The following is a 20,306-nucleotide window of genomic DNA, read 5'->3' as shown; positions in this document are numbered from 1 at the left end:
GGCTACCCACTTTCTCTTCCAGCCTACCTTAATGCAACAAATGAAAACACCAGACACCTTTATATCCTAAAACTGACCAGATAACTCAACAATGGGGTGAAGAATATCCTGCCCCATCTTGCTTGACCTCCACAGGCTTCAGAGGCCGCAAACTATCTGTACCCTGAGGAACCTACACATCTCAACTTCTCATCTGCCCGTGCCTGGTCTGACTCTTATTCCTCTCTTCTTCTCTTCCTGTCCTGCTCAGAAAATCTCGCCTCTGTACCTTTGCCTGATGATTAGCTTCTTACTGTTAGCCAATCAGTAATTAAGAAATAATCAGGAAAAGAATCAGGGAAACTGCCCCTAGAGCTATACACTTTCTACCCCTGAAAAATGCAAACTACAGTTGAGGTTGCTTGCTCTGCTTGTTGGACTCTGCATCTGAGGAGGTCCACATGACCAGCCAATCAATTGCACTTTCAGGGTGGAATTAAGAAAGATCCTTAGACATAGAAAGAAGGAAGATGTTCTTCCTTTCTAGACACTCTAGCCTTTTTGCTGATGTCTGGTTTCCACTCAACATCATGGTATTGTATCTCCCATATTGTTCAAAGGGACACTAAAGATCTCACAGATTTACAGAAACAAGAACTTATTTGCTCTTTCTTCATGTCTACCTTGAGCCACAAGGTCACTGTTATGCATTGTCCTCCCTGAAAGGAGTAGCCAGGTGCCCCTTTACTGAGAATGCTACTGATTGATAAGCAAGAGAAAGGAAAGAGCTGGGTTTACATAGGCTTATAGAAAGTAACCATGTATCACATTGCATCATTTTACACTAGCTAAAGCAATTCACATAGACGTGTTTATCCTCAGAGAACTAGGAAGGTGTCTCCTCCCACTTGGACATGCATACCAGGGACCACCCAACTTCTCAGTGTACAGAAAACCATGCAGAGATGGTAAATGTCTAATTTATGAAGTGTTTGTATGTATGTATGTAACAATGTATGTCTATTATTGCAACAACCCCTGCTAAAATACAATTAACACCTACCTATTTATAATGTAGACTTAATTGATTTAAATGATCACATTTAAGGATGATAAATTGGACTTAAGTAAATTAATACTTAGTCCACATTTACCATGTCTACTATGAGAACTCAACAAATGCTAGATGTTATGATGATATTTTAGAACACAGTATGATAGCATACAGGGCAGTCTTCATCCACCAGTGTTTAATCTAGAGGAAACTGTTCTGGAATAGGATTCTGCTGAGAAATTAATTAATTGGACCTTTGCTAGATAACTGCATGTTCTTAATGGGTAAAAGCAAAGGGAATATTTTTTGGCCTGCCCACAAAAATATATGTGTTTTATTGTTGCTTCTCAGGATCTAGAAATGTTATGTCTGTGAATTTTTTTCAATTGTTCATTTTATTTGTAGGCTTAAACACTTATTCCCAGAGGGTCAGAGCAAGCCCATTGCAACTGCTTAAAATGTGAATACAATTCTTATTACTGTGAGAAAACTATTTATGCTCAGCCCCATGACTTCTAATTTAACATACCCACAGAGCAGAGATGAGAACCCCTGCAAGCCTCTCCTGCTTGGTAAGCAGAGTTCATCTGTCTCTGCAGTAGGACTTGGGCAGTTGGAGTTGCTCTGATGTTTTCATCTTGGAGGTGGGGGAAGGAGTAAGTAGATGCACAGTCAAAGGACAAAGAAGCATCTTTTCAAATAGAGAAACTCCTTAAAAATGATTCATCACTTTGGAATACAGAAAATGTTCGCAGAGCATTTTGAGCAATGCAAGGGTGTTCTTCGGTTTTCACTGGTGTCTATCGACGATGAAACGCCATCTGTTATTCAAGCATCAGCTCACAGTGAGAAGCTTCCCCACCAAAATATGGACCTATAGCTCTCAGTTGAATCCAGTGGGCTCGGCACCTGCTGCGTGAGCAAGTGCTCTACTGTCAAGCCACGCCCAAGCACCGCACCATCTTTCATCTAGCGTTTGTCCCCATCTGATGAACTATAAAGCTTGCTGTTTCTTTCTTCCTGCTAGTGAAATTGACATTCCAACAAGGCAGAGGCTTTTGTCTAATACTACATGTACACTACCAAGAACACAATATGTTTTTAATCAGTGAAACCCTTTTCTCTAGGTTTACTTAATGTACAGCTTTGGATTTCATGTCTTATATAAAATATATATGAGAGGTATGGGCATTGTTATGTTGGAGTTCCAAAAACAGAATGTTCGCATTGCCATGAACAAATGAGCACACAGATAATGTGCAATTGGTTAGAACTGAGTGTCGTAGGTATTTTATAAATGTTACTGTGATTATTGGCTAGGGAAAGCATCTGTAGGCTGTTATTTCAGGTGTATTTTAATTCATCTTGTAAGTTTGTAGCATGCTGTTTAGTAATAAAATCTAATTTTAATATTACCTAATTTTTGATCATTCTAATAGAAGCATTGTATAACATAGTCAAACTTCTAGCCTTAGAATTGCAATTGGCTTTTATACCAACTCAAGACATTATACCCTTGAGCTAAACTGGAGGACTCTTTGTTGGGCAGATTTGTGCATTTCATACTGGCTGGATTGTCAGTGCAAGTGGACTCTGCCACCTATTAGCCTTACACAGAATATTTCTGTGCTTAGTATCTTTAAGTCAGTATGTCCAGGGCACTTACCTGTTAGAACAGGGAGAAACTGATGATTTCGACTCTCCCTATCAAATAGGCAATACTGCAGGCAGACATCAGAGAGTATCTTAATTTTTAAGTTAAGAGGATGAGCTGGGGAGGCTATTAAAGCCTGGTTAATAGTTGCAGTTCGTAGTTGTTTTCCTGAGGAGGCAGGAACTAGTGTCTGAACTCCCAATAGAGTACCAATGCCAGGCCAAAGAAGGGTTTTATTTGGGCTTCTTATAAGGATGCATGCACAAAAGTTGCTTTTAGGAGCAGGAATGACTCATGGATGTATTATGGAAACACCAGTCCTAGCAAGGTGTGAGGCCTAACAAAAGCTGTGTCCTTGGAACTCCCCAAACAGCTTGAAAGCAGCTCCATTGAAGGCTCATTTTTCTCTAGTCATCCTTTGCTGGCTTTAGAGCCTTCACCGAGGACTTGTAAATTGTTAGGTTTCAAGACCTTTCTGAATCTTGTAAGTTTCCCTAACCTTATGAGCCTATTTTAATTTAGAGGAAATAGCTACACTGTAATGTTAGTGGTACTAATGCAAGAGGGGATTGTTAACAAGTGTTATACACCAGAATGTTGCTCCCTTTTTATTCTGATTGCAGCCATGGAGGCTAGCTACTTCTTATTCCCATAATCTAACTGTCAGAGAGAACCACCATAATCAGTTCTGATAACAAAGCTCAGGGGGCTGGAACAGGATTTGAATGCGGCCTTCTAGATTATTCATGTGCTGCTCTGTTACTTCTGAGTCCTGAGCAGTAAATCTGAGCTTCCTATGATGCATTTTATACACAGATACTATTTGACATGAAACACAGAAGCCTTCTGGAAATACTTGTAAGCTCTCACACTTAGCAAATAAAAGACTTATCTGTTTCAAAACATGCACTTATGTTCTCAAACATGTCGTCACATTGCAGCCTTCTGTCTTCAATAACATATTCTCCTAAATTGGAGCGGAAGACAACAGAGTGTGTGGTGCCGGTGGACAGTGGCACCGAGAAGGGAGAGAGCAATAGCAAACGTGTCTGCTTTAATGTAGCAGGGGATGAGCAAGAGGACTCGGGCCATGACACAGTCAGCAACAGGGACTCTTACAGGTAAGCCGCTTCTCAGCCCATCTCATCAACAGCCTCAAGTGAGAATTTACATTTTCCTCAAAGGCTTAAAAAAAGTTAATGGTTGATTTTGTTTATTGCTGTCTCAAAATAACCACCCAACTGAAGAAGGACAGCATTGTTCTCTTTAATGACCTGTATTTTTGAAGAAAGCATCTCTCCCTCCAGCAGTGTGGCCCCATTGGAGAGAGCTGTGCTTATAGGCTGTGTAACTGTGTAATAGCAATTGTGGAAAATGTCTTTCTGATCATAGTTCATTAACTAGTAAATAGTCATCCTTTTGCCCTGTTTCCCTTTCCTTTTTATAAGTTGCAGTTTAATGTCTAACTTTGTCTTTGTTTCCTCTCTGGGCTATTCTTGTGGTAGTTAGCCAGGACTCATGGCATAACCTACCACTGATTGGCTGGCTTGAACATCTGAGGACGGGGACAGAAGGAGGTGTTCTAAGCATACATCCTTACCATGTAAATTGTCATCTTTCCTCTGTGTCTCCTTATGTGACCTCCAATTATAGATCACCTTCTTATAGAACAGTAGGCACACTGAATTAAAAATCCATCCTAATAACTTTACAAGGACTATTTCCTTAAATCTGGTCACATTTTGAGGCACTGAGTATTAAATTTTAACTTCAGAATTTTAGGTTAGCACAGTTCATTCAGTACCCCTCCCTGCTCAATGCCTCTTCTCAAGACTTACATCTCTAGAAGTGCTTTTTGATCCAAAACCCCCTCTCTGGAATTCTCACTGAGCACTTTTACTAGTCACATGAAGTATGTGTGCAGCCTCATGTCTCAGGTTCCATTTATATTATTTGAAGGAAAAATGTTCAGTATTTTAAAATGGAAAAAAACTATATAAGTAGTCATTATATCAAAATTATTCTCATCATATAATACTATCTTAAACTAGTAATTTTCATTCTTTTAAATTCATAGTTTTGGCATTTTGGAATTTAAAATAACCTGCCACAGCAACCTGGAATGGCAGATTTATGGTTGATCCATTTAACACTTGAGGATGTAGAAGACCATGGAGTTATCTCCCTTAATCAGTCTGCCATTATAAGTTTTATTTTTCCAAAGAGGATTTTAACAATGACATCAAAGTTGATTATTCCTGGAAATGGTATAATGAATAAAACACAGTTACTATTTCATTTACTTCTAGCTTCGGGAAGTACCAGGACGCTCCATGATAGGATCCCGTGGTTTTTCTTCACTGGGAAGTGATGTTTCTAAAAAGACCTTGTATCTCACATCTCAGTTATCAGATAATTAAAATTACCTTCACAGTCTCCTTCTGGGCTGTGATAGAAAATTCAAATAGGAATTTAAAATCAAGTCCTTTTTCCTTATTCCAAAGGGGTTAAAAAATCTGCTGCACTGTTTCTAAAATCCGAATTATTTTTTTGTATTCAGCAGCACTGAAAACATTCTGTAGACATTTATCGCTTTTAGTGCTTTCCAGTGGTACGTTTTCCATGGCGACAGATGAGGTTACTACTCTAGGGAGCTCCTGGTGTTCCCAGTAAGTTAGTGCTTAAACTACCAGAAAGGGTTGAAAGAGAAAAGCCATGAAACAGCTTTTGTCTTTGTCAGAAACTTATCTAACCACTGTTATTAAATAGATTATGGAGAATTTTAGGTGGGCTGGCTCCAGGTTTTATAACTAGACAGTTTCCAAAATTCACTCAGGAATCAATTATATAACAAGAAAATTTGAAATGTTTGAATTTGAAAGAGTGCTTCTAAAAACTGAGATAAATTAAGTTGGGCAGGTCTCTCTTTCTCATATTGTTATATGGAACGCAGTGATAAATGTGTTTGTGGCACAGGTTTGTGTGATAAAAAATAACAGGAGGTGGTGGGCCTTCTTTTTATCAGCATAGAAAGCAATGAGTTTTATTGTGGCATTCACACCTTCTTCCCTCTACTCTGCTCTGCTCCTACTTGACCTTCACTACCCCTCTCTTGCCATACCAACCTGGGCAAGTATGTTCTTAAAGCAACATAAGGCTCTTTTTTTGCAGTGACTGCAACAGCAACAGGAATTCCATTGCCTCCTTCACGAGTATCTGCAGCAGCCAGTGTAGTTCCTACTTCCACAGTGATGAGATGGACTCGGGTACGTGTGGTAGATAGCTGTGCTCTTCAGTGTTAGTAATGTCCAAGAAGGGATTGATTTTTTTGAATCCACATAAATTTTCAATTTTATTAGTCATTCTCCATGGCTGCCCATATTGTCTTGTGACCTATAAAGTGAGTTTCCAAATCCCAGTTATAAAAACAGCACATTTAAAAGTGTTTTTTAACTTACAGCTTCTGATCTTCCTGTTCATTGTGAAAGGTTCTAGGTACACTGGGAATCAGTTTTACCAAAAACACTGGACATGGATGCTTGGGAGGAGGTATGAGAAGGCATTTCAGCCTAAGGATGTTTTTTAGAAGGCACAGACATCTGATAACCTTATATTTAGTCAATAGGGAAAGGGTCATTAGAAAACACAGGTTGATGCTTTATGTTCTCTGGGATGGACATTGCTTTGGTTACTTCAGGACTGTGATCCCATTGACTTTTCTACTCTATGAGACCTGATAACATCTTTTAGCTGATGTGGGTTAAGAGCTTAATTTAAATTGCTGTATGTTATCAAATATGAGTCTAGTTCAATGTGTTAAAAATGGGATGGTGGTTTTGACTTCCTTTCCATATAGGTGATGAGCTTCCTATCAGCATCCGGATATCTCATGATAAACAGGACAAGATACACACTTGCCTGGAGCAGCTCGTCAGCCAGGTGTGATGGGACAGCTGGGGGTCTCTTTTACAAATTAAGTTAGGAATCTTTCAGATGCAAAGAGCTTGGAAGGAGAAAGTAAGTTCTCCATCTGTCTCTTCATCTTCATAGCTTTAAAGGAGGCATTCTTACAACTAACTTGAAGGATGCTTCTGAATACCAAGAGCTTTATAGGAAACTGTATGGCAAGCTAAAAAGAACTGCACATGCAGGAGACACCCTCTTCGTTGTGGGTTTTTTGAATGTTTCCTGTACAGTTGTCTGAACTTTCATGTTAGGAGTCTGATGTTATAAAATGTTTCATAATCATAATTGAAATTAAAAATATTGAAGATTTTAGCACTTTAAAAAATAATTCTGTGTTTTTTAAATGTACGTTTTAAACTTTCACTTTCTTTGGTGAAATAAATTTTTATTTGGCAACTGTTTATTAATTTATAAATGACTAGGAAAAATTGGAAATATTTAACTAAAAAGATGTATTGATTATAAAATTTTGCTTAAAGATGAGCTTCACCAGCAGCATGGGTTTCCAAAACCATTTAATTAAGAAAAATGTTCTATAAGATCATAGTTACATATTATGTAATATGAATGCATATAACACTCAGAAATCTACCCTTCATAGATCGATTCAATAATCAACCTCTTGAAAGGACAAGCTGTGATAAGGGCCTTTGAGCAAACCAAGTATCTCACACCAGGTCGAGGATTGCAAGGTATGTGTGACAGAAATATCGGATGGTAGCATAAAATAGGTGACATAGTCATAAAGCAGAAATAATAATAATGATGATAACAATGATAACATAAGAATAAAATATTTGTTGTTCTTTTTCCATAATTCTATATACTATCTTTTATAAACTTTTTATGTTTCTTTGACAGTTTAAAACACTTGATCCCTCTAGAGGCAAATGAATTAAAAGAAAGACATGAATTAAAGACACAAAAGACTTAAGGATTTTTTGCAGAGCATGATTTAGCTGGTCATATCTCATGTAGGGAAGGGGCTCACAAGTTTAGAATTGATAGCTAAGCTTCAGCACAGCAGAGCAGCCTTCACAGATCCCTGATTCAGTATTCACAATAGAGCTTCTGCATGTATTTCTTTCCTGGGTGGACTGTCTATAAGAAACTAACATTGAGCTTTGTTTTTAGAGTTGGCATTCTTTCTGTTGTGACTTCACTAGAAAAATCATGAATGCTATTCTAGAATGGCAAAAGAGATAAAAGCAAGAAAATGCTAAAGCTAGTGGCCTTGCCTGAGAATCAGTTCACACTGATGAGAGATTTCCCATATTCTATTAGAATTCCAACAGGAAATGGAAGCAAAGCTGAACTGCCCCAGGAGGTTGCGGCTCCACCTCAAGCAGGATCCTTGGAATCTTCCCATCAGTGTCCAGGCTCTTGCACAGAGCATCAGAAAATATGTTGAAGGTCAGTAGGAAAGACAAGGAACATTTTGATAACGTGGATATAGTGCTACCAGCACCAATCGCTTTAAAAGCCTGTAAAACACGAGTCTTGTAATGCTTCATTGTTTGTTGCGTGATTCCCATTCTAAAGCAAATAAGAGGAATGAAGTAGGTGAGAGAGAAGGAGGTAGAGGAGGAATAGGCTTGAAGACACTGTAGACTGTATCATGGAGAGGATTCTGAAGGAATAGAACTTTATGCATTGACAGATGTAACAACATGAGCTTAATAGTTTGGAATTAGAAATCATTATAGAGAAAATTATAAGGAATTAACAAAAAGTACTTGAAGCCTATTTTTCGTATAGGAAGCCTAAAAAGTCTATATCTGTGTGGGAATCAAATTAACTTCATAGGTTGCATCACTAGTTTTGAAAGTTTTGGCCTTGGCTTATTGTCACTGGCTGCCATGACATTATTTAGGAGGCATCCTGAAATTGTCACATCCTTTGTTAGAGATTAGGTCTGGAGATGCGTTTTATTCTCACATTTGTAGGACTACTACTAGAGACTGTGGGCAGAGAGCAGGGGTGCTGCTGAGCCTATGACACAGAATCATTTATCCTCAAATATTGACAACACGAAATTTGAGAATTGGGCACAGCAAACATCATGCTCATGCTTACTTATGTCTTTGCAAGATTCTAACAAGAGTCCAACTTTAGGGCAAATTAGAAAAAGTGTTATATTTTCCCATCAAAAGACCAGCTCCTCTTTTTTGATTAAGAGTCTGAGCGGGCAGCCTTCCTTTTATGTCTCAGCTTCCTCATTTAGTGAGTGTTATCTTGGGATATTAAGTCTTCTGCACTGAAATAAACCCAAATACAGCAGACTTGAACATTGAGTTGAGTAGAGAGGACATTTGGATGAACAGTTCACCAGATAAATAACAGATGTTTTATTCAGTGATGAAATGTTTTGTTATTTGTAACTGGATTTCTTGGCTATATTTTAATTTTATTGCTTAATACTGTGGTTTTCTGGTTCACTTATAACATCCCATTTGATGAAAATTCTGAATCAGAACTGTCCCAATTAATGAATATTTAAAAAATGAATGGGTTTAAAAGATACATTAGGGAATTGAAGCACATGCTTTACAGAGGGGAAGCCATATTTTCTCAAAATAGTTAACTCTTGGTAGCATAATGCTCCTGGTAGTTGTAAACTCACAGTTCTTCTCATCATCTTTTGAGGTTTTAACAATGATAAAAACAGATTTCATAGTATTTGTTTTCAAGCAAGCACAGTATTGATTAGAAATGCACATACTTCTAAAATGTGTTTTTACTTTAAAAAAGACACATTTTTAATGTAGAAATATGCTTACTAGAAAACACTTTTAAATCTTAAATTATTATCTCAAGTTGAATTTTTTACTTTTTATTCCCCAAGGTACATTTGGAAGTCATAGACTTAGATATCTCAAAGATTGACTTATCATTTGTTTGTTCATTTGATTGATTGATTGATTCATTCATTCATTGATGTTATGAACATTGTATCACCCTTGGTTATAAGGCTCCAGTAGCTGGTTTAGTCTTGCTGTATGTCCTAAGACTCTTAGAATTAAGGGCCTTTTGCAGACATTAGTTCTGTTTATTCTTGTAAGTTCATTTGAGATGCACTTACTTTGGGTAAAACTCCAACTGTCTTTGTTAAATGAGTCTTTAAAACACAGTAAAAACAATTTACCATCCATTGCTTCAGCCTACTGCCTACTGGGCTGTTCCAGGGAGAGGGTAAGGTGCGAATATTTTCAAAACAGTTGTTATAATGTAGAATATCCTCAGGTAACCTACTCAGTCCCTTACCACTTTGTTCTATTTACTTCAGTTTAATTTTCATCCTCCCTTTCAAACTCCATAATAGATGGAGCTCCATGGATAGTAATAGGTAAAAAAATTAACATATTGATACTTGACTACAAATGTGTTTTACATGAGTCAACAGAGGGATTCCATTTTTGTTCTTTTATATCTGACTTACAATTTATACCAAATATGGCATCATAATATTATGATTCTGTGGCTTTTATTAATGAAGGACTGCTACATACCATTTCCATGTTGGATGAGTATTTGCTTATCTATACATAGCCTACTGAATGCCTGGGAGGGGTGGTAGAAGAAGATAGTAAACAATAGCCAACTCAATTGGTGACTGATTTAAGATATCATAAAAATGGTCTCCTGCTTAATCCTTCTGCCTCTGATATCTTTTTGTTCTCCCAATCTTGTTTGTAAACATCAATGCCCTTTGAAATGTTGTCTGATTTTTGATCAGTTAATACATACCCATTCTTTGATACCTATAAATCTACATAGGACAGGATACTTTGTAACCTTTCCTTTTTCTTTTTTCATGCCACTATTGGTTACATAGAAGGAACTTCATATTTTATAAAATTTTTCTAATGTAAGTGTGCTATTTACTATTAGTAGTAGATGGCCACAGTGATAAGTATGGCATTAATATATACTTTTCAAATATTTGTGATTGGCCTGCATGGGATGGAATAGCAAAGTATATTAATGATAAACATGTATTTTTTCTCTAATACATGTATTTTTAGCTAAGGATTACCTAGAATTTGGCAAGATATGAATGGTGTTCTATTAGTTTTGTTATTCATAGATGAAAACATTTTAGAATCTTGAGCAATTGATAGCATTTGTCTTCACATATGGTTAACAGTAGAATGTCAAATAAATAGAATTTTGGTTGCCTAATATAATAAGGCCACAGTAATATTTACTACTATGTTACAGTGTGAAGTGTGTTGCAGAAACAGAGTGGACAATTAACAAATGTGATTTCTTTCTCTGCAGAAGTGAAGTGCCGCATACTGCTGGCTCTCCTTGAATATTCAGGTAATGGTTTCTCCTAGTTTTACTGTCGATAGTATGTGTCTCAGGATCATAAAGGTCTTAAAATAGGAAATCAATTCCTTCTGCCACTTTAAGAGATAAAATGAGCCTTTAACACCTGCCTTCTTCAAAGTAGAGGAAAAAATTTTTAAAAAGTATGTACATGTTTTAGTAAGAGCACAAAATCTTTTCTCATTTTTGATCATAAGTACATAAGAAAATGCATATAAACACATTAAATAAGTCTCATAAAAAAAGAGGAATCTGGGCTTGGAAGAGCAGGCAGGCAATCTCATCCCTCAGGAAGCCAGTGAAGGAAGAACGTCATTAATTTAAGTCCATCCTGGGTTACACAGCAATAAAACAAGGGGAAAGGGTGTAGGCTGTGGTAAAGATGATTGTGTGAATATGGGATTCATCATGAAGCCAACTAATTGAAGTTTATGGGCAAGGATTTTTATAAACATTTTACAGATTATACATTAGCATACTTCTAACATGCATTTAGAAGGAACTCAACATAATTAACAATGATGCCAAAGGACAATTAAGCATTTGATCAAACTATTAATTACAGAGGGTAAGTCATTAGCCTCTTCAAAGCAAACACTATTTACTTTTAAATACCTAAGTGGCAGCTGTCACAAGTGTCCATCAAATATATGTTGTACGAAAGAATGATGGTCTGAGAATGTAGCTCCATTGGTTAAGTGTTTGGCTAACAGACGGAGGCCATTGGTTGCTTCCATAGAGTGGCATGATGGCACCTACACACTCCCAGGACGTGGATGCCATGGAAGTGTGTAGGACTGCAGCATTCTCTGCATCATGGTACCTAGGAGCAGGTTCCAATGCAGCGGTGGAGATAGGACCTTTACTGGATTGGGAGTGGATTTCTCTTTCTTTAGTATTTGAGAACTAGCTTCTCACCCAGTTACTAAGTTGTTCTTCAACTCCTTCGTTGGAGTGATTCCTCTACCTCAACCATTTGAATGTATGGGAGATCCTGCCACAACCATCTTGGGATTTTCCTTTTAATGGCAGGACTCTCAAACTTATATCTCAAGTGCAAGGCTACAGGTAGAGAGTAATTTCTGACACTTTTAGAGTTTACCACACTTCGAAGCTTTCAGGGATGAATGAGTTGAGTCAAAGTAAAGGGCTTTCTGTTACCTGGTTGGCTGTTTTGTCCTTTTTTTCCTTGATTAATAACAATAATTACAACAAAAGCAATCTTAAACTTTTTAATTTTTCTAAAGACATTTCATAGATTTTTGAATAAATTTTATTGGGGGCAACTATTATTGTTGCTACAGTTTTTAAAGAAAAGTGTTTTGGGAGAATAATAAAAATGAGTAGATTGTATTCATTCAAGTCAGATTTTGAATATCGTAAGAATGCACCCAAATTGTCTACAGTGAGCAATTTTAAGAAATAGCAAAAAGCAGTTTTGAATTTCAAATTCAGTTTCTTCAGTTCCAGCAGTGGTCCTGAACTGCGCAGCTTTCTCCAGTATTGAGGTGGCTGCTTTAGCAGATGGTGTTGCTGGTTGTATGTGTGCTTATGTGTATGTTTGTATGTGTGCTATGTGGATGTTTGTATGTGTGCTTATGTGTATGTTTGTATGTGTGTTATGTGTATGTTTGTATGTGTGCTATGTGTATGTTTGTATGTGTGCTACGTGTATGTTTGTATGTGTGCTATGTGTATGTTTGTATGTGTGCTATGTGTATGTTTGTATGTGTGCTATGTGTATGTTTTGATATAGGGTCTCACGCAGCTTAGATGCCTCAGATTCAGGATGTGGCCCAAGCTTACCCTGAACTGTGGACTTGCTCAACCTCCCAAGGGTTAGGCTTGCAGGAAGGTGCACCACACAGAGCTGGCAGGGCTTCTTCTTGTTTTCACTTTTCTGTTCTTCCTATGGCTCCTTTGTTATGTTTTCACTCACCCTTTCCTCCCTTTTATACATAGCATGGCATTTAAACAATACCCAAATCCATCATGTTGCTGTGAAGTGCTATCTTTCATTGGAAGGGTAGATCCAATCTGCTAAATTCTCTATTAACCCTTTTGATCCCTTGGAAATGTTCCATATTTATTTAGAAGTCAAAGATAAAAGTTTATTTCTCTGGTTTGGGCCTTTAAAATAAAAAAAAAAAAACAACCCATAACTTTATACATAAAGTGGCCCTACATCATTCACATGGCCCACTCTTCCAAATCCTACATGTACTACCTCCCAAAGTCATGATCTTTTCTTGAATTATTATTGTTGTAAGCATACACATATGTAGACACAAACACATGCATATATACACACATGCACACACACATACACACATACACACACCCGTGCACACACATTCACGCACACACAACCACTTGGGATTGGACACTCTGTGTGGGAGCTTATCTGTGCAGGTGCCTGCTTCTCCCTCTCAAGATAGCCATTGACTAGAGGCAGCATCGATACCGTTCCTATTCTGAGGAGTGTCTGTGTTCTTGTCTGTGCTTGTTCCCTCCTGTCCTACCATCTCTGAGTCAGTAGGATACCCGTCAATATTTCAGTGTATGTCTCTATCTCCTTCAGGGTTCTTTGTCAGCAGCAAATTAAGGCATTTGAACTTGTAAATAGCTGAAATTATACAGAGTATTGAATTTGTTGGGTGTTTAAAGAGGATGAATATAGTAGGGGCTTAAGTATTGAAAGGAATTCGAAGCTTTTTTATAGGAACAAAACCCACATTTTTGAAACATATTCCCAGTACAAGAAAAATTATAATCTTCAAAAATAATTAGAAAGCAGTGACAAAACTCATTCTTTTGCTAGAATTTGGGCACAGCTGTTAAGGTATTTGCTGAAGTTCTTTTTTATTTTATATAATACTAGGACCAAGAAGAGATTTGCCATAGAAGGACGCTGAGGAATTTTGAGTGACTACATAACTTAAAGGAAAAGAGCATATGTTCCTGCTCACAGGAAACAGATTCTGGTTCATTTCTTTATCATCCTGTTCTTCTCTGCTTAGTAACATGACCAGGTTTCTAGTTGGTGCCAAGTACTTTTAGATGCTAAGAAAAGAACAGTTGCAACAATAAACTCATCACATTGCATTATCATAATAAGCACTTGGCATTTACAATTCTATTTGTCTTTATTAGATACCTAAGAGGTAGGAAGTAGAAATGAATCTTGTCTTAGTTCTTAGTTCATTTTCCTACCAATGCTAGTGATTGGATGCAGCGCCTTGTTCTTGTTCATGCTAGGGAAGCACTCTACTACTGAGTTATCTGGCCAGCCCAGGACCCATTGGCTTACGAAGGCTAATTAGTTGCCTCTAAAGCCCGTGGGCATATCTCATGTGATGGGTCCCTCTGGCTTTAAAGTACTTATGTTCCAATGGAAAATCCAGCTACATAAAAAGACTCTAAAATTGCTATTAATTGTCCATCTTAGAGATGTCCTGGGTCTATGATGGAGACATAAGTTCCTGATTGAGAGAGAAAATTTCCCAAAGGGAGATACAATATTTCAATAATTCAAACAGGTCTAGCCTTTCAATGCATTGACTGTTAAAGTTTGTGGATAAGTCTTCTGACTAAAGAGGCACAGAAAGGAAATATGGGCTATAAGGCCATTTAGCAAAACATTTAATGTTTGAGGGTGCTGAGCTTTTCTGCACGTCTCAGTGCAGGTCTGTGGACATACATTCTTGTTTTGTTACAGTTTGACATCTGTAAAAATCTTGCTGCTCTATGGGATGAGAGGAGAGGAGGGGACACTGAGGAGCTGTGAATACTGGGTGGTGATGCGTGATCACGTGGCCTTGATGCTACTGGGTTTTCTGTTTTCACTTTTCTATGAAATAACTTTTTATAAAATTACTTGTAAAATTATATACAATGTAGATTAAGTGTGTTCTGAAGTTCACATAAGCACACCATCTGTTCTCTGCTGAAAATAGCAAAGCAGTGCCTGAATATCACACTACAAACAATAAGTCTTTGATGTCTTGCATGGTTCAACTCAAACCGGTGTTGTTATTTCTGCTTGAGAGAATAAAATTTATTCCAGTTTTCATGTTGTCTAGCTGTCTCAAAACGTTTTTGCCATCTAACAGCACAGGACACATGGTATAGAATTTTTAAAGGGAGACATCTATCATGCACATGTTGGTTAAACTGATAAGCTGAAACTTATGGAATTAGCATATTTAATTCTTTTGATCTGCCAAAGGAGACAATTCATACAGTTCAACCTAATAAAGGAATATTTAAATATAATAGTGTATATTTTAATATTAAATCTATTTTCCATGAAAAATATTAATAGTGAATGTTTCTACCATTTAAAGTAACACAAAACAACTGTATTATGTGGAAAACATGAGTTTGATGGTTATTAAAATAGATGTTCAATGTTCTTGGTAAATGACTTAAAAATTGTGTTTCTGTCAATAATATGAGAATCCAATACTGAAGGCATCATTTGTCTTTATGTTTTACACCAGTTTTAGTTGTAGCTATTCATTTCATAAGGTTCTCTAAGGCCTCACAATATTCAGCCGGTTTGGGGGAGGAGATTGTTTTGCCCTATATTCCTCTCCCATACATGGTTTTCACACAGGCAGAAATCAGGTCCCTGAAGATCATGTAGGCTGCAGTCCCTGCTGATGCCACATGTACCAGATTTCCCCTCGGTTTTATCTCGGAATAAGCCCTGGCGATACAGGACATGCACAACACACCTTCAAAGTCGGTTTGCCAACATCATTCAATTGTTGGAGAGTAATTTTACTAAGTACATTAAAATCAATTTATGCTGAAATTAAATTCATTAGTATGTCAGAGAAAATATAGGCATCTCCAGTTTTAGTAATGTAAATATATTTACTATTCAGGAAACTGAATTATTTAGTTCATGCAGTGCAGATTTGGTTACTAATATAAGTAGTTGGTCAGCAAATATTTTTTCTTCAAATACATTATCATTTGGGAGGCTCCAAAGGTCATTATTTAAAAAATATTAATAATACTGTTTATCAACATAAACTGTACATTTGGACTTTGAGTCTTTTTAACAAATAAAAATTGTGTCATATAAGGCAAATGTATAAGTAAGTGAAGGTTTACATTTTTCTTAGGTTTTCATAAAGTAAATTAATGATTACAAAATAGAGTCACAAGGCAAATGAAGGAAATTTTATTTTAATTTTTATTCTTTGGAATTTTCATACATATTCCTTATGTATATGATGTGTGTGTATGTGTGTGTATGTATGTATGTATGTATATATATATATATATACAGCAACAACAGCTACCACCAGAGATAACCAGATGGCAAAAGGCAAATGCAAGTACATTACCAACAGAAAACAAGGCAACGTGGCAGCATCTGAACCAAGTGCTCCCACAACAACAAAACATCAACCAGATAGTACACATGGTGTTACTTATGGCTCCAGACACATAGGCAGCAGAGGATGGCCTTGTTGGACATCAAAGGGACGAGTTGTCCCTAGTCCTGGAAAGGCTTGATACAGCAGTATAGGGGAATATCAGGACAGGGAACCCGGAGGGGGTTGATTGGGGAACAGGGGGAGGGGAGAGAGCTTATGTAACTTTCTTGGGGGGGGAACCAGGAAAGAGGAAATCATTTAAACTGTAAATAAAGAATATATCTAATAAAAAAGAAATGTTTTTAACTCTTTGCAACATTTTTTGAGATTATAATTACACCATTTTCCCCTTGCCTGTTCTCCATCCAAATCCTCCGGTACAGTCCTCCTTTCTTTCAAATTCATGGACTCTTCTTTCTTTCATGACTTGTTATGTATATATTTATATAAAATCTCATACAATCCTGAATTTTTTACACATTTCCCCTTCACTTTTATTCTTTTAAGCTCATTGATTCTGTTCACTCAAACATTACTTTTGAGCAGCTGTGTACTTGGCTCTGCTAAACACTGGGGATATAATGAGTTACCTATTCTCATGGCTATATATATACATACACACATATACTTATGGCCTATGGCATATATCACACATACACAATGTTATTTGTGTGTGTGGTAGGCAATTGGTATGCTCTTTCCTGGGGAGGATTATTTCTCCCATTATCAGCTTTCCTCGGTTGTTTGCGGCCTTCTGGGCTTCCCTCATTCATTTTGACATCCCTGTTGTTGTTGGCCTTTCCCGGCTCCTGTTTAGACAGTCACGTTGGTGAGAGTTTATCGGTATAGTCTCTGACGTTACTAGAAGACCCAATCTCACAACAAATCCCCTCATCCTCTGGCTTGTAAACTCTAGCCTCTCTTCACAATGTTCTCTGAGCATTCTGTGCAGGAGTGTTTTGTCCATGTATTCATTGCGATGGGTCTTCACAATTCTGCATTTTGATTGGCTGTAAAATTTCTGTAATGCTCTCTTTCTATTCCAAAGAGGAGTTTTCTTGGTGAGCAGTGATCTATATGCTTATCTTGGATGTAAAGATATTTAGAATTAGTTTGGGATCACTCTGGCTTAATAAAGTTTTACATTCTTCTCTAAGACCTGTGAATTCACTAGTTCTGAGTTATTGGTTGGGTTTCTAGTAACATCATGGTTTCTTTCATGATGAATGAGTTTGAAGTCCAACCATGGAGCCGTTGGTTAGTGCCAGAGCATGTGTGCCACTAGTGCTCCATTATGGTAATTATGCCATGCAGGTGATGGTCTGTGCAACACTTTTTGTTTTGTATTGCTTTCTGAGACAGGGTCTTACTATGTATTCCTGGCTTTCCTAGAACTCACCAAGGAGACCAGGTTGACTACAAATTCATGGAGATTGTGCTGGGATTAAAAGCATGTGCCATCACACCTGGATACTTCAGTAAAGCTTTCTTTGTGTTCTTTTCCATCGCAGATAGTGAAACCCAGCTCCGGAGAGACATGGTTTTCTGTCAAAGTCTTGTGGCTACTGTCTGTGCCTTCTCTGAGCAGCTCATGGCTGCCTTGAACCAGATGTTTGACAACAGCAAGGAAAATGAAATGGAGACTTGGGAAGCCAGCAGGAGGTGGCTGGACCAGATTGCAAATGCTGGTGTGCTTTTTCACTTTCAATCACTTCTGTCTCCAAATTTGGTAAGTGATGTTATGACTGCCATTGCCTGCACCTGCTGTATCCTGCACAGTCACCTGACCATGTGTCCACTATAACCTGCACAGTCACATTGTTACCAATTATGAAGCAATTGTTCATCTTTGATACTTTAAAGGGAAATTTTTCTCTTCACCATTTAGTCTTTATTAAGAATATAGAATATATTTTCGAACTTCATCTTTAGAATCTTTTCCAATTTTATCTCTTGTCTCTGGCTGTTAAAAATCTGGGAAGAATTTCAATGTTACCAATTCTTAAAACATCAAGCATTGACTTGAATAAGTCATAAGAGGAAAGTGGGTTCTGATAAATCCTCTGAGTCCAGAAATAACTACTTCCCCCATACAAGAGCTCCCGTTGATTCTGGTAATCTGGGGCATGCTTCACGGAGCAGCTACTGTCTGTCTGGCAATCTGTTTAAACTCTGCCTGTGCTATACAATTTCAGTTGTTCCTTTGAAGGAGAGTTCTCTGTTAAAAGTAAGAACACTGCCATGTACAGTAGAAAATGCCATGCTTAAGCATGGATAAAGATGAAAAATATTTCTCAAAATATAAAGAAGTTTGGAATTTTTCATGGAGACTTTCTGTAGATTTTGTGATGTCCTAATGCACAAATGTCCACTTTTATTTATATAAACATTTTGAGGGTTCATAAACAGAATTCTGATTTTGAATATGAGAACCTATTTCATCTCTTAAAGTACAAGTAGAAAATGTAGCTACCAAGTCATATGGTTTTAAAACAAATATAGTTGTGTTGATATATCAAAATAGCACTTGTCTTACTGTTGAATAGAGAAGTGATTGTTGTACTGCACATTCATAGAAGATTCTAGAATGGTAGGGTAAGGAGTGGTTAAGAGATACAAATGATTCTTTAGAAAGGATTCTGTGTATTATATGTGTGCAGCAAATTACTTACTTGGTTGATTTGAAGTAAGACACTTTAAACAAGTATTTCAAAACCCATAGCATACCCGATGTAAATTATGTATGACAGTCAGGTTGCTTCCTAACAGTGTAGTATTGTTGACTGAGTGAATGAATGTACGTGTGAGTGAGATTTAATGTCTATTCTCTTTAAAGTTTCTGATATCTAATAAGTTGTTGCTGCTTTGACTTTAAGCTTAATTTTAATTGAAGTTTCCAAGATTAGGAGAAAATAGAAATCACAGAAACAATAAATTGCATAGATTAGAATGTATAAAGAACTTTCAAAACTCGAGAGTAATTAAAATAATGACCTACTCTAAACATGGGAATTCAAACAGATACTGCTCTAGAAGGTGTGAAAATGGTCATTAAGTACATGACAGATAGTATCAGCTGCCATAGATAATGCAATACAGAGCACAAAGAAAGAGCCCGCTACAGTAACAAGGTTTGGTGAAGATCTGTAAAAATTATAATCCTCACAGGATTATAAACTAACACAACCTCTCTGGAAAACAGTTTAGCAGTACTTCAAGACATTAAACCTAGTTCCTGTGTTCCTGGAATTCTAGTCCTTAGGTAATACCCAAGGAAAACCCAAACTTCTGTTCACTTAAGAACTTGTGACAGGGGCTGGAGAGATAGCTCAGTGGTTAAGAGCACTGACTGCTCTTCCAAAGCCCCCAGGTTCAATTCCCAGCAACCACATGGCAACTCACAACTGTCTGTAACTACCTGGGTGCAATACCCTCATACAAACGTAAGTGCAGACAAAAAATACACATAAAACAAAAATAAATTATTTTAAAAAAGAACTTGTGACAAACAGTCCTATCAATTTTATTCAATTTTAGCAACTCAGGTGTTTATAAGTGGATGACTAAATAAGTAAAATACTGTGTTTCATATTATAAAATCTTGTTCAGGCATAGACCAATTTGTAGGACAGGTGAGTGCTAAACTACAGATGACTCTTGGAAGCACAGGCGTAAGGAAACTGGCTGGTAACAAAATGCAGACTGTTTGCTTACATCCTGATGAAGCACATGATGCATATGATAAGGTTCAGAGATCAAAGTAGACATCTGATCGCCTGCAGCTAAGAACTGAGGCAGGTACCCCGGGGCAAGTGCCTACTGGTGCTCAGTTTTCTTTGCTCATGATAAAAATATTCTTAAGTTAGATAGTGGTAGAAGTGTCTCAGCTCCCCATCCACTGAAGACCCTGATCTGTGCTTTCTCATTG

At 37.2% G+C, this 20,306-nt stretch overlaps 1 protein-coding gene across 2 annotated transcripts in view; it reads left to right on the top strand.

Moving 5' to 3' along the window:
- Positions 1-20,306, top strand: part of Prex2 (phosphatidylinositol-3,4,5-trisphosphate dependent Rac exchange factor 2) — a 311,821-nt gene that overhangs the window by 193,714 nt on the left and 97,801 nt on the right. For both annotated transcript variants that reach the window (XM_052175955.1, XM_052175956.1), the window contains 7 exons: positions 3,629-3,808; positions 5,859-5,953; positions 6,544-6,626; positions 7,255-7,345; positions 7,938-8,066; positions 10,935-10,976; positions 17,890-18,107. In XM_052175955.1, the coding sequence (XP_052031915.1) occupies positions 3,629-3,808; positions 5,859-5,953; positions 6,544-6,626; positions 7,255-7,345; positions 7,938-8,066; positions 10,935-10,976; positions 17,890-18,107 (838 nt within the window). The remainder of the gene's footprint in view (positions 1-3,628; positions 3,809-5,858; positions 5,954-6,543; positions 6,627-7,254; positions 7,346-7,937; positions 8,067-10,934; positions 10,977-17,889; positions 18,108-20,306) is intronic.

The sequence above is a fragment of the Apodemus sylvaticus genome, chromosome 3, assembly GCF_947179515.1.
Source record: "Apodemus sylvaticus chromosome 3, mApoSyl1.1, whole genome shotgun sequence".
NCBI lineage: Eukaryota > Metazoa > Chordata > Mammalia > Rodentia > Muridae > Apodemus > Apodemus sylvaticus.
The sequence above is the reverse complement of the archived record's forward strand: the minus strand, read 5'-3'. Positions and strand labels throughout refer to the sequence as shown.